The 15,005-nt window shown below is 41.2% G+C and overlaps 1 protein-coding gene across 1 annotated transcript in view; it reads left to right on the top strand.

The window, feature by feature from the left end:
* Positions 1 to 11,802, top strand: part of LOC142193631 (transient receptor potential cation channel subfamily V member 3-like) — a 45,545-nt gene extending 33,743 nt beyond the window's left edge. The window contains exons 9-16 of the mRNA XM_075262619.1: positions 1,849 to 1,964; positions 2,887 to 2,960; positions 4,701 to 4,866; positions 5,331 to 5,397; positions 7,151 to 7,422; positions 9,202 to 9,314; positions 9,416 to 9,498; positions 11,687 to 11,802. Coding sequence (XP_075118720.1) covers positions 1,849 to 1,964; positions 2,887 to 2,960; positions 4,701 to 4,866; positions 5,331 to 5,397; positions 7,151 to 7,422; positions 9,202 to 9,314; positions 9,416 to 9,498; positions 11,687 to 11,802 — 1,007 coding nt within the window. The remainder of the gene's footprint in view (positions 1 to 1,848; positions 1,965 to 2,886; positions 2,961 to 4,700; positions 4,867 to 5,330; positions 5,398 to 7,150; positions 7,423 to 9,201; positions 9,315 to 9,415; positions 9,499 to 11,686) is intronic.
* Positions 11,803 to 15,005: the final 3,203 nt, after the last annotated feature.

The raw sequence follows: 15,005 nt of genomic DNA, 5'->3' as shown, positions 1-15,005 counted from the left end.
ATAACGCCTTTTTTTATAACCAAACAACTCAATCTTTGTTTCCAAAATGAAGTTGGCTTCTCCAATTGTGCTTTTGCATACCTCAGGCAACTCTATTTGTGGCGTACGTGCAGAAACGGCTTCTTTCTCATCACTCTCCCTGACAGCTTCTCCTTGTGCAAAGTGCACTGTATTGTTACCGATGCACAGTGACACCATCTGCAGCAAGATGATGCTGCAGCTCTTTGGAGGTGGTCTGTGGATTGTCCTTGACTCTTCTCACCATTCTTCTTCTCTGCCTTTCTGATATTTTTCTTGGCCTGCCACTTCTGGGCTTAACAAGAACTGTCCCTGTGGTCTTCCATTTCCTTACTATGTTCCTCACAGTGGAAACTGACAGGTTAAATCTCTGAGACAACATTTTGTATCCTTCCCCTGAACAACTATGTTGAACAATCTTTGTTTTCAGATCATTTGAGGGCGGGCTATCCATGTTCGGCGACCATCAAACTTAACTGAACTTGAATTGTTTTGTAGAAAGAAATGGTCCAAAATACCTTCATCCAGGATCCAGGAACTGATTAAAAGCTACAGGAAGCGACTAGAGGCTGTTATCTTTGCAAAAGGAGGATCTACTAAATATTAATGTCACTTTTCTGTTGAGGTGCCCATACTTTTGCACCGGTCAAATTTTGGTTTAATGCATATTGCGCATTTTCTGTTAGTACAATAAACCTCATTTCAATCCTGAAATATTACTGTGTCCATCAGTTATTAGATATATCAAACTGAAATGGCTGTTGCAAACACCAAAATATTTAGAACTAAAAATGATTAAGATTAATAGGGGTGCCCAAACTTTTTCATAGGACTGTATATGGAAATGCAGGCAGCTTTCCCGGAGATATAATTGTAACAGAAAGTCCGCGGAGCAAAACTCTGTGAACTTTGTGTTCAAAGCTCTGTGGGAAGAACCGCAACGTGTTTACTCCGTGGTTGTTCCTGAAGCACTTTAGCGCAGCATTTCCGGACTGTGAGGCCTTAGTCTAAGGGTATGTTCACGTGGAGGAATTTAGCGCTGAACCTGCGATGGATTCCGTTAGTGGAAAAAAAAGCTAGCAGAACCCATTGAAATCAATGGGAGGCTTTATTTTCAGCGTGGAAAATTCCACACAAAATTCCTCATCATTTTGCTCTGTGTGAATGGACCCTCAAAATCATCTCCGAATTGCACCTGAAACCAGCCTTCATTCATTTCAATGGGAGTCAGATGTTGATTTGATCTCTAGCTGATTTTTCCTCTAGCAGTTTTTTTTCATCTAGCAGAAAGATAAGCATCATGCTCGATCTTCAAGCAGAAATAAATGGGAGGCAGAAAATACCCCCTGGCCGGGGCGAATTTTGACACAGTATTTCAATTAGGAAAATTTCTGAAATTACTGAAACTTGGAGCTGGGAAAATTTCCTCTATGTGAACTGCTCCTTAAATTATCTGCAAATTCCGTCCTGATTCATTGTTTTCTGTAGCAGGATACAAGTGAGGAGGAATCTGAGGTGCAAGACCACCCCAAATTTCTCATAAATTTTCACCGTGTGAACAGCCGCTTAATGAGTAAATAATATAACAAATAGCAGCCAAAAGTGCCGAAGAACATTTCAGGTTATACGTCTCTTCAGTCTCCTGTCACTTACAAGATGTATTTCATAACATATTTGCTTTCTTTTCCAGTTATACAAGCTACAGGAAAAGTCTAGTTTACTATACATTAAGATAAGATAAAATAAGATAATATAATCCTTTAATAGTCCCACCATGGGGAAATTCAGTATTCTATAATTTAATAATTAGAACTATATTAATAATTCTAGTATATTTTTCCCTGCAGGATCTGATGACACTGGACTTATCTAGCACAAGGGGGATCTTTCAGCTTATTGGACATGTGTATATTATAATATGCGCCACGTGTTTAATAATTCAGGAGGTACAGTATGTTATCAAACACACTTATTGTCTACCATTTATCTTCTGGTTCCCAAACATACAATGGCAGACTCCAGGGATCAGCGTTTCACAAAGGAACCTACAAAGTGAAGAGATGTTGTCTACCACAGAACTTATACAAAATAATCATGTTTTCAGTGATCAAAAAATTTACATATTCATATATTTATTTACTAAGACTGGGTTCACTTTATTATTGGAATTTCCATTTTCTATTGGAAATCTCAATAGGTGATGGATCTCTCATATGATGGACACAAATGGTTCCTCGTGGATCCATGGACTATAATGATGGCTGTCAGGTATCTGCTATGATGTCTGTCATTTTGCAAGATTCAAAAGTTTTACATGCAGAACTTTTTCGATTGCGATGTTTACGGAATCTGTGATGGCAGCTCCGAATAGAACCCCTGACACAGATATGTACACACATTTCATAGAGGGGACATTTCATGTCAGTTTTCTATCTTCCTCGCTTCCGTAATGTGTTATAGATGTTCAGATCTAGCTTTACAATCCTTCACCATTCCCTTTAATGCTGAGGCCCCACGTTGCGGAAATGCAGCTTTTTTTTGTTGCAGATTTTGCTGAGTTTTTTTTTTTACTGAAAGCCAAGAATGGCTACAAAAGCAATGGGGAATATATAGGAAGTTCTAATACTTCTCCCTTCTGCTCAATCCACTCCTGGATTTGGCTCAGAAAAACACAGCAAAAAAAGCTGTGTTTCCGCAACGTGAGGCCTCAGCCTCAAACAGGTTTGTAATACCAGTCATAGTCTTGTTAAGAAAGGACGCCATGGTAGCTGTGTGAATAAAACTTTATTAAAAGCTCATATTCATCTTAAGAACTATCTTATAGTGTTGTTTAAAATAAGCTAAGTATTTTTTTTCCCTTTTTTTTAGGGTGTAGCAATCTTTTGGTTGAAGCTGTCTGATCTACGGTCAGTGGTGTCTGATGCCTGGTTCCATGTTCTTTTGTAAGTCTTACTGTAAACATTTCAATATCTACATCCATTCCTTACAATCTTTTAAGAGGAATCTGTATGCACGAAAACCGTATCAATCTAATGACAGTAAGGCATCTACTATACTTTCCAAAGATGCCTTTCTTATTCTGCATTGCAGCTCCATTTTCATGAAAATCAGGATTTTATTCTAATGCAAATTAGATGGAAAGGGCTTTAGACCGGGGCCCCACAGGACAGATATGCCGCAATTTGCCCGCAGTGGAAACGCCACAGGAAAAATCGCAGCGTTTTACAGTATGGGCAAAGTGAATAGGATTCTAGCAAATCCCGTGCCCACTTTGTGGTAAAAACCACCTTAAGGATTTGTCGCGATTACCAAAACCGCCGTGCTTTTGGAAATCACAGCAAGTCAACTTCAACTGCGGGAAGAACCATGATGCGTTGCCGACGCAGTTTTTCCCGCTGCATGGGGCCTTGGCCTTATGCTTTCTTTTTCTTTTGGGGCTTCACTTTCCAGTCTAGATAAATGCCCCTAATTGCTACCCAGCTTGGTGTCCCATTGAGTGACATCTTCCATTTGGTCACACATTGTCTGCAGTTAGGGGTTGTCATCTTGACCAGAGTATGAAGCCCCAGCAGGAGAAGAAATGCCCCTAAAGCCCTCTTCAGCTAATGTGCATAAGAATAAAACATTGATTTTTCTTTACAATGGAACTGCAATGTAGAATAAGAAAGGCATATTTGGAAAGTGTAGAGGTGCTGTCATTAGTTTGATACTGATTCTTATGCTGACAGATTCCCTTTAAAATTATTTAGGTCTTTACAAATAGGCACATTTATATGAAGACAATGTCATTTTATTGTCTTCTGTGATGAGATATCTCACTCCAGCAACCTCCAGTTATAAACAACTAAGATTTGTCTGTATATTGGTCTGAAGTAGCTAAACCCTTTAAAGGGGCTCTATCATTGGCAAAAGTCATTTTTAGATAAGCACATCCTTGCATAGCCTTTAGAAAGGCTATTCCACACCTACCTTTTGTATGTAAATTGCCTCAGTAGATTTTGAATAAGTCTGTTTTTATTCACGTTAATGAGTTTCCACCGTGCATCGGAAGTGTCTGTGATCACAGTCTGCTCTATGTGTATGTATAGCAGAGATGAGTCCTCAGCACAGCAGCCTCTCCTATACATACACATAGAGCAGGCAGTGCACACAGACACTTCCGGTGCACGGTGGAAGCTCATTAGCATATGAGTAAAAATGGACTTATTCAAAATCTACTGAGGCAATTTACATACAAAAGGTAGGTGTGGAATAGCCTTTCTAAAGGCTATGCAAGGATGTGCTTATCTAAAAATGACTTTTTCCAATAATAGAGCCCCTTTAAGTCACCTGAACTCACTTTGACTAACACAAACTTGCAGGACAGTGATAAGAAATATTGATTTTCTATACCCTACAAGTTTATGAAATCACAGACTGTAGGAGACAAATAAACAACTGACCTTTCGCATAGAGAGAATATTCATGTAGGAAGCTTCTTCACGTCTCCTTAGGTTTATCTCTCTGTTCTTCCTTCTTACACTCAGACATGATTTGTTCTGCAGTTAGCAAAACTATTAAGTAATTTTTTGTTATTTTATGGTAGGTTTAGCGCTTTTCTTAAACTGCAGTATCAGACACAGCCACTATCAAATGTATGGCGCTGTGCTTTATTTTTTAATGTATCACCATTCCTTTACCAGCTTTATACAAGCCATCCTGGTTGTCCTATCAACATTAACTTATATAGCTGGAGTACAAGAATATTTGGCCTTAATTGTCATCGCCATGGCACTTGGATGGACGAACATGTTGTTCTACACAAGAGGATTTCAGTCTTTGGGTATCTACAGTGTTATGATTCAGAAGGTAAGTACCAATTTGCATTATTCAATGTTAAAGTGGAACTAAGCTTTCTGACCACTTTTGATTTTCTGGCAACATATATTGGCTCCTTTCTGTGAAATCCTGCGTTTCTTTATTCTTTCTCTTGCCTCTCTATTGAGTTGTACACGGCTTCTCACTGTGTATGGTGTATGGGCTTGTGTGTACTGCAGGGAAAATAAGGCTTGGGAGTTGCATGAAACAGGACATCTCGGACATTATAAAACGTCTATTGATCATCTCGCTGCACAATGTAACCGCAGAGTACTAAAGAATTTTCATGGCAGTCTGGGGTGAGGGTCATATTATTGCTCCCATTACGCCCTATTTTTCCAATGCACATGACCAGACAGTGAGCAGGCAGTCCTTGGATAACATTTCTGAGGACACATACAGTAGCGGATACATTTCTAAACGTACTTATCAAACAACATCTATTTATTTTTCAGGTCATCTTGAATGATGTCTTAAAGTTTTTATTCGTGTATGTTCTCTTCCTCTTTGGATTTGGCTTAGGTAAGCAGAACCACGTCTTTTGTAACATAAATACAGTAGATGATCCTATTAGTCCAAGACAACTGGCTTTATCACGTGAACATATTTAGAACAAATAATGTGCCAAATTGTTTCACAAAAAGAGACGTGGCCATGGATTTACCAGATCAAGTTTCACACTAGAATTGTGCTGTCCGTTGTTCTGGTCTATCCGAGACAATGGATTGCTACAATTGCGGTTACATATGGAGACCGACGATCCCCATTATAGTCAAGGGTGTCCATTGTATTAAAACTGAAACTGGTGAACAAAAAAGTTGTCTCTGGGTTGGCGCAAATGTGAACGTAACCCGAGCCTGACACTTCCTGTTCTGTGAATATCATTTTCATCTGTTGTTTCATTATAATCACTGATTAGATTACAATAGAAGGTAACTCCAATATATACTTAAAGGGGTTGTCTAGGCAAAAATGGACAAACTTTTTAAAGTTTAAATAAGCTGGGAGCAGTAAAAAAATTTAAAAAATGCATACTCACCTGTCCCTGTTGCTCCGGTGTCCTCACGCGCCTCCCAGGTCATCTACTCCAGCGGTGTCTTCTGGCATTGTGCTGAAGCTGCTGCTTGGCATCAGTGGTCACGTGACTGCTGAAGCCAATCAGTGAAGGGCCTAAATGTCGCTACCTGTGATATCAGGGGTCCTCTTCCTGAGGCCTGCTGATTGGCCTCAGTGGTCACATGACCACTGAGGCCAATCAGCGGCTAAAGCACAACGCCGGAAGAGACCAGGGAGAGTAGACGAACCAGGAGGTGCGGGACGGCACCGGAGCAACTGGGACAGCTGATTTAAAGGGGCTCTATCAGCAAAATCATGCTGATAGAGCCCCACATATGTGTGAATAGCCTTTAAAAAGGCTATTCAGGCACCGCTAAAGTTATATTAAACTACCCCCCCGTTTTAAAATAATAACCTAAAAAAGAATGTGCTCTACTTACCGAACGTGCACCCTGGGCAGGCATTCAGGGGGTGTCTTCATCTTCATCCCCGCCTCTTCTTCCTCCGATGTCCTCCGGTCCCGTCTTCTTCCAGCGCTCGCGAACGGACAGTGATAGCCGGGGCGCATGCGCAGTAGCCGTAGTAGAAGCCGCATGCTACTGCGTATGCGCCCAGGCCGTTTTTTCATATCAGTGTCCGCAAGCGAGCGCTGGAAGAAGACGGGACCGGAGAACATCGGAGGAAGAAGAGGCGTGGAGGAAGATGAAGACACACCCTGAATGCCCACCCAGCGTGCACGATCCGTAAGTAGAGCACATTCTTTTTTAGGTTATTTTTTTAAAACGGGGGGGTAGTTTAATATAACATTACCGATGCCTGAATAGCCTTTTTAAAGGCTATTCACGCATATGTGGGGCTCTATCAGCATGATTTTGCTGATAGAGCCCCTTTAAACTTTTAAAGTTTTGTTTGGACAACCCCTTTAATACAAGATTCATTATTCACATTAGAACAACCCCAATCTATAGGTTTCTATATGCAAGTGACTCCTGTAACGCACCTCTGTAAGCAGTTAACAGTAACCAAGCACCCCTATCATCTTGCACAGAGAACAATGGGAGGCAGCTTAAGGGCAGAATTTGGTGCTGTTTTTCAGTCGCATGAACATATCCCTACAATGTGTGTCATCCACAGTTTAACTTTTTTTTTGTCAATTTATGTAAAATCAAAAATGTATAGATTAAGATTGAGTAAAATCTTGTTTGCTTTCTTTCCATAGCTCTGGCGTCTCTAATTGAACATTGCACTGAAGGAGAAGAGTGCAGTTCTTATAACAGCTTCAGGACGGCTGTGGTGGAGCTGTTCAAGCTTACCATAGGATTGGGGGACTTGGAAATGCAACAGGGCACAAAATATCCCACCCTGTTTCTGCTTCTTCTGATAGTTTATGTCATATTGACATTTGTGCTTCTCCTTAATATGTTAATTGCATTAATGAGCGAAACAGTGGATACAGTTTCTAAGGAAAGCGAGAACATCTGGAGGCTTCAGGTGTGTATATAGTGTAAATTTGGTTGCTGATCATTGTCAATGTAGTTATGACACATGCGGACAGAATATTTCCTTAAAAAGGGAATCTAATAGAGCGATTTGAGACCTTAGGTCTTTATGGAACATGATTTTTGTGTCCCAAATCATCCTGTTATAAAGCCATCTGTGTCCTCAATAAAAATGAAAAAAGCTTTATACCTACCCTGTTGCTGTACTGCTCGCACCAATACAGTTCTTTACTGAAGCTAGAGGGGTACACCTTGGTTTCAGTGTGCATGTCCTGTACCTCTGGAACTTGTGCAGTGAAGCTGGGGTGCACATCTTCGACATCACTGAAGAAGTGCACAGGCGAGCACCAGAAATGAGACCAATGAGACTCACCTCTAGGTAAGTATAAAGGATTATTATCTAAATATGGGCACAGATGGATTTAAAACATGGTGACTTAGGACACTAAACCCCCATTCTATAAGGACCTGTGGGTCGAGGGGATAGGTTTTATTATTTATTTTTCTCACTTACATAGCGCCATCATACTCTGCACCACTTTACAGATAGTGTCAACACTACATTCCCTACCAGTATGTCTTTGAAGTGTGGCAGGAAACCTAAGTACCAGAAGGAAACTCACACAAACATAGGGAGAACATACAAACTTATTGCAGATGTTGCCATTGCTAAATTCAAACCAAGGGCTCCAGCGCTAACCACTGAGGCACCAGGGAACATGAGGAAAAATAAGAGACAGTCATATTCACTCACCTGTCCTGGGCTCCCCTGCAGTGCAGTGTTGTTCCCACAGCTGCCATGAGGTGAGATGAGCTTTTTGCCTCAGGCAGCGAGTTGCATTTTGTCAGAAGCAGCGGCACAGTGGTGCCCACTGTATCTAGACTTGCTGCTAGACTTGCATCCGAAAAAGAAGCCTGAGTGTCTGGCTGTTTCTCTTCATTGCTGTACTGTAGTAGAGTAGAGGGGCTGGTCCAATTTATGGCTGTTCTCCAACTCCAACTAAAGAGGAAAAGGGGACCAAAGGTCTGTTGAGGGAGAACCGCACACACTGGTATGTTTAGGAAGATGGTAAACCAGGGTCCAATCACATAGGGTTTATTGGGTAGTTAAAAATACAGCATATAGCACGACGTGTTTCGGGCCTTACACTGCCCCTTTCTCAAGTGCAAAAAACGAGAGCAGGTCCCGTCAGGTCTCTGTTCAAGTTTTTTAAACTGTTTAACGTAAACCTGCTATTCATATCACAAGTACATGGAAAAAATTAAAAATTATATAAAACACCATTATTATTCCTTCCAAAATGCCCAAATCACAGTTTCTAGCCCTTCGTCCAAGATGCTCAAATAAACTTACAAAACCTAAAATACTCATACTTGTCTGCAGAATACAGTAAACAGGTAATTTTTACTGCACAATGCACACCATAAAACTAACTCCCCTGCCCTTCTCAAAAAGAAATTCAGAATTATGTTTCTTGTTGTTTGTTTTTTTTGCTTTACCCACAAATAATTACAGAGAGATAAACCCCAAGTGGGTAAATGGGTACAGCTGGCTTTAGCAGTTGGCTACCTGTATTTCTTACTGGTAATTTTTATCGGGGTTGTAGCTGCCATTTCAGTTTTCGCCTCAGGCAACAGAATTATAGAATCAGCCCTGAATATGGTCCCTGTCACATCTGAGCTTGAGAATTGTGTTTGGGACGCACCAGCATATTTTTGGGTCTAAGGAAGATTTCATAACCTGATTTAGTAATTTTCTTTTTATTCACAGAGAGCAAGAACTATCTTGGAATTTGAAAAAAGAATTACAATTTTTTGTACAGATAAATTCAAGCTCGGAGAGAAGTGCAAATTCTCTGAAAATGACATCAGATTATGTTTAAGGTAATACACAGTGACAACAATCTAATCTTAACATACGATTAACATACAGTATCACAATCAGACCATATATACACAATAATACATATTTTCATTCTTTACAGAATACACAATGTTAATTGGACTGAATGGCACAGTCAGGTCACCTGTGTACAGGAGGAGAAGGAGGGACTCTCACAGTCAAAAGGTTTGCCAATTGACACATCTCTTGTTCTGGAAATGGGACTGTTGTAGTTCTGGGTCAATGTGGTTGGTTGGAACAATTATAAAATATAATAAAATGCCAAGATTACTGTTCTTTCACTCCGGAAAGAGTTAATACAATTTAGTAATTGTTATAGTTTAAGTTATAGGCAGCCTAAAGTGATGCCATTGAAGAACACATCTTGTCACACAAAAAACAAGTCCATTCAGAATGTGACAATGCTGTGTCCTACAAACTAAAACTGGCTGTGTCTGTAAAGGGGTGTTCCAAGATCTGAACATTTTTGATACCGATTACCCATACACAGGATGGCAGATCAGTCAGAGTTTGACTCCCAAACCAATCAGTTGATGCAGCTACTAGATGCCATATACTAAGCATAAGACCAGAAGCAGCCTTGTTCCTATTCACGAGAATTGGAGTGGGGCTGCAGTTACAGTGGGGTTGCAGGCGTCACCGTATAGGGTTTCCGGTTTGTATAGTGTAGCGATGGTGTCGGGAACTGCAGTCCCATTCCAATTCAACTGAATAGGAGCACGGCTGCTTCTGGTCGTGTACTTAGTATATGGCTTCTGATAGCCACACCAGTTGATCTGTTTGAAGTTGCGGTGTCAGACCCCGACCATTCTCATACTGATGACCTATCCTGTGGATAGGTCATCAATATTAAAACTGTTCAGATTCTGGACAATCTCTTTCAGAATTTAGTGGTAAAAAACTGCAAAAATAATCTGCTGGCATGTCACAGATGTGTGGAAAGAGTTAGGTTGGGAGCAGCAAAGTTTGTGACTTCAATGTTGAGATGCAAAACCTACCCCACTGAGTCAGCTCTAACCAATGCAGTAAATGTCACAAATAAAATGCATGGACGTCAGCAGTCCCATAAAACTTTATTCTTTATTGAGCCATATAGTTTATGCCCAGTGAACACCCATGTCATAGACACAGTACATGTCATCTCATTGATGGTATTTGGGCTACAGCTCTTTGGCCCTGATATTTCAGCCACTTGTGCTCTGTACACACCTCTGGATCTGCTGTATAGTGGTCCTTTCTACACCATCTTATAGAGAGTGGCGGAAACGCATCACATTTTTTTTTACAGTAAGTCTTTCTGCCCCTATAAGATAGCGGGAACAACCTCCCTGCCGAGTTCCTTCAGAAACGGTCTGTAAGTACCGACAAGAACTGATGGAAGACAAAGGGCAAAGGTCACACCAAATATTGATGAGATTTAGGTTTCTCTTTTTTTCATTCACTTCATTTTGTTCATTGATCTAATTCTAAATAAACTATTAACATCTCTATTTTAATTTAAAAAAAAAATTCTTACATTACAAAATGTTATCCAAATAATACAGGCAAAATATACATGAGAAGCCTGGGAGTTTCTATTAGACCCCCCGACATCCCCCTCACCCCTCCTGCCATAACAATTCTCCTTCTGTCAATCCACTGTGATATAGGCTATGGCATCTAAGGGGTTAGGCACAGTTCACATCTGCATTCGGGCCATTCCATTCCCCTTTCCGCATGAAAAATGTGGAGAGAAAAGTCCTGCAAGCATTGCTTTTCTCTCTGCATTTTTTTGTGCGGAAATTGAGTGGAACCCACACAGACCTCATTATAGTCTATGGGGTCTTCGGGTTTCCTCAGGTTTATGCAGATTAGGTTTACGATCAGGAAGGGGGGGGGGGGTTGTGCCCAAGTGGACTCCCCGAATGTAAGCACAGATGTGAACTGGGCCTCAAACTACCATAACGGGGTAATCTATCTTGAAGCACTTATTGCCTACCCACTGAATCCTACTAAATTCTAGATGACTGGGCCACAACCACTATACTCAGCTCTTTTCATTGGAGTCAAAAGCAAAAAGAAGATGCTCAATGGCTTCTTTATTCAGGCTTCACCTGGCCACAATCTTGAGGTTGGAGGTAACCGGGACTGTAGTAAAGCTGCTCGCAAACCTTCCTGCTGCACTACTATGACCTTCTGTACTTATACCATGTATGACATGTCCTACCCTAGGTGGTTTATCCTACTGACCAGTACAAATACCTATGTAATAATGCTTGTGTTATCTTGTGTGATGTATTATATATGTCTCACGCTTTACTATTACATAAGTAACTGTCTAATAATCTCTTTTTATTTTATGTTTTTAATGAAGAATCAGTCTGCTCCAGGATACCAAACACTGATGAAGTGGATAAGACCAATAGGAAGAAACACACCACAATCTTGGTGGACAGTGAAGCGGATTCATTCCAGGAAACAGCACTTTAGTCTCTTAAAGACCATTCCTGTTTGGGCCTTAAAGGGGTTATCCAGTTTGTAGTAGTGATGGCCTATCCTTATATTAGATCTGCAGGTGGGGTAGCGCTGCACTACTTACAATTGCTGCTACAGTTTGATAGGCGAGTGAGCTGTGTCGGTGGTATGTAAACATTACTGCATTGCTGAGACAGGGCAGTCTCGCTACAGGTCATCTACAGGGGCCCGGGGGCTAATATTGATGGCTTATTCTAAGGATAGGCCATCAGTTCTAGAAACTAGATAACTCCTTTAATAATCAGACACCTTTTAGGCCTTAGCCACACGTCCGCATATCATGTACGTATGGAGCCTTCATTTTTCACAGACACCATTTGTATCCATTCATTTCAATGTGTTTATAGACGTCCTTTTTTCACTAATGAATCACACCAATGAAAGGGTCTGTGAAAAAAACATAAATGCATGACATCCATGTGTCAAGCATGGACCCAGAGACACAAATGAGCAGGGTAGGGTGTTTTCCATGAACAGCACGGACCTCACTTGCAGATGCAGACATGCGAATGAGGCCTTAGTGATTTTGCACACAAAGCGATTCACAGGTGCTAATTTTTATCTATTGGACTACCAAAATCATTTTTGCTTCTATTTTGTGACAAGCGGAACTCTTTATTAAAACCATTATTAAAGGGGTTTTCCCATCTCCCTCTCTCCCTGCTATAAATCTATAATAATGCAGATCAAACAATATGCACAGTAAATGTTTATTACATTACACAGGTTTGGAGAGAAAAAAAACTTACATGCTGCTGGGATCCAGGAGATTGCATTAATCTCAATACTTATCTCTGTGAGATAATAGGCTCTGAGGAAGACCCCTGCCCAAGTTCTTAACAGCAAAATGCAAATAGCTAACCTGATAAAAGCAGGGAAGACCCCTGCCCAAGTTCTTAACAGCAAAATGCAAATAGCTAACCTGATAAAAGCAGGATATAACAGCTCTAAGAGCAAGCATAAGCCTAAGACCTCGGCCCCCCTCCCCTACAGACAGTAGTGAGACATGTCGCCCATCCTGAGATCAAATAGCACGCCAGGGACCAAGGCAATGTTGTAGGAATAATATAACATAGCAGGTAAACAAAGCAGCATTTCTAAAGCAATGTATTTACAAAAACTCTTGAATTCACATAAGTTAGTAGTAGATAGGATCCTTGAGATGGGACAACCCCTTTAAAGTAATTTTTTTTTATATATCTTTTACTCAGGGTAAACTGTACAAAATGTAAAAACAAAAAATTTTTTTTGTTAATTTATAGCACTTTATTCTTTAAATTGGTAAATTGACACAATAAAAGAATTAAAGTTGTTTCTGGTTGTTTTAATACATAATTTGTTTCCAATGAACAAGTGGTTTGGGTTGTCATAGGTTGCTTTATAGCAAACCCAATACAGTGTCAGGCAGTAATCAGAAGAATGGGGGACCAAATGTCCCTGTAATGTTTCCTTGTGAATGGAGCACCAGTATTTGTGTAACCAGTGCTCCATTCACTCGTTCACTGTTTGCAAATCCTAATAATTTCGACACCTCTCAGATGGTCCATGAAAAAGAAATTGAAATCTATACCACCTAGGGGTTGCACCAGAGTAAAAGCTAAATACTGTACTCCTGTAAGGACCTTCTGACATCAGACTAGTAGGCGTGTCTTTGCTTTCAAGCAGATCATTCCACATGAAGAAAAATTGTATCATATGTACTGGAGGAGAATGGAGAAATAGAGTGTACTGTAAGAGGTAGAGATGTGGGGTGCAGGGTGTACTGTGTGTGGGAGATGTGGAGTATAAGTTGTACTGTGGAGGGGGAAAGTGGGGTGCAGGGTGTACAGTGTGGGGGGAAATGTGGGGTGCAGTGTGTACTGTGTGGGGGTAGATATGTGGGGTGCAGGGTGTACTGTGTGGGGGGAGAGATGAGGGGTGCAGGATGTACTGTGGGGGGGGGTGCATGGTGTACTATGTGGGAGGCAGGGTGTACTGTGGGGGGGGAGAGATGTGGAGTGCATGGGTGTACTTTAAGGGGAGATGTGGGGTGTAAGGTGTACTTGGGGGGGGGGATGTGGGGTGTAAGGTGTACTGTGGGAGGAGAGATTTGGGGTGCAGAGTATACCCAAAAAGAAATGGATGGGAATGGGCGGAGTCAACTTAGAAGTGGGTGAAGCGAAATATTTTGTGGTGTGCCCACGTTTTATCCCTCTTTCTGTCCTTTAAAAGTTGAAAGGTATGGTTAATGTGTCTAAATCCAAAATAGTAAAAATCCAGCACAGAGGTCTCCAAGTATATAAAACTTAACCTTTAATTGAAAAAATCTCCATAAAATACAGCAATACCAGTGCAGGAAGTGAAAAACAAATTCACAGCATGATTAGACGATAGACTGACCTACATGTTGTAATAGCGGTTGCCTACATGTTTCAGAGCGAGAGCTCCTTAATCATGGTGTATGAGGGTGTACGGTAGTGCCCACTGATGATGGAGCCAATTTCCAAGATCCAATGGACAGGCGCACAGAATGCACCTTGAGGCGGGTTTATTCGGCAGCCTCTTCCCAGACCTCTATTAGTATTGCCTCCAGTGAGGTGGGAAATAGGCTTCGTTCGGATTTGGCTAAACTAGAGTGGGATATTGATTCAGGCATCTCCCGTGACAACCTATTGTCATTTATATCATCAGTTTCCCTTGTGGCTGACTATCTGGCCAAGGCTTCCTTACATCAGGTCAAAGTGGTGTGTAAGGCCATAGCTTTGTCTACAGTAGCTAGGAGGCCTTTGAGGCTTAAACCCTGGAGGGCTGACAACGCCTCCAAATACAATATCTGTGTCCTTCCCTATGAGCCTTGTAAGCTCTTTGGAAAGTAGCTAGATGATATCATGGAGGGTTTGGCCAACAAGAAAGGGAAGTGTCTCCTTAGTACTAAAGGAATAGGTCTGGACCTTTTCCCTGAGGTAGGCCAGAGACGGCCTAGGTATCAGGCTAAAGAATCTGGATGCCGTTTCTCCAAGGATGGAGATAAAAAGAAGCCTTCATTTTGACATTATCAGCTCTCCTCCCCTAGAGTTTTCTCCAGCTGTCAGAGGTCGTGTTGCCTTTTTTCTTCATCTAATGCAGGACAGGTACAAGATCAATTTTCTTTCTCTCCCTCACGACGTTTGTTGTGACCC

This window comes from Leptodactylus fuscus, chromosome 2, assembly GCF_031893055.1.
Source record: "Leptodactylus fuscus isolate aLepFus1 chromosome 2, aLepFus1.hap2, whole genome shotgun sequence".
Lineage (NCBI taxonomy): Eukaryota > Metazoa > Chordata > Amphibia > Anura > Leptodactylidae > Leptodactylus > Leptodactylus fuscus.
Note: the sequence above shows the minus strand (reverse complement) of the source record. Positions and strands in the feature narration are given on the sequence as shown.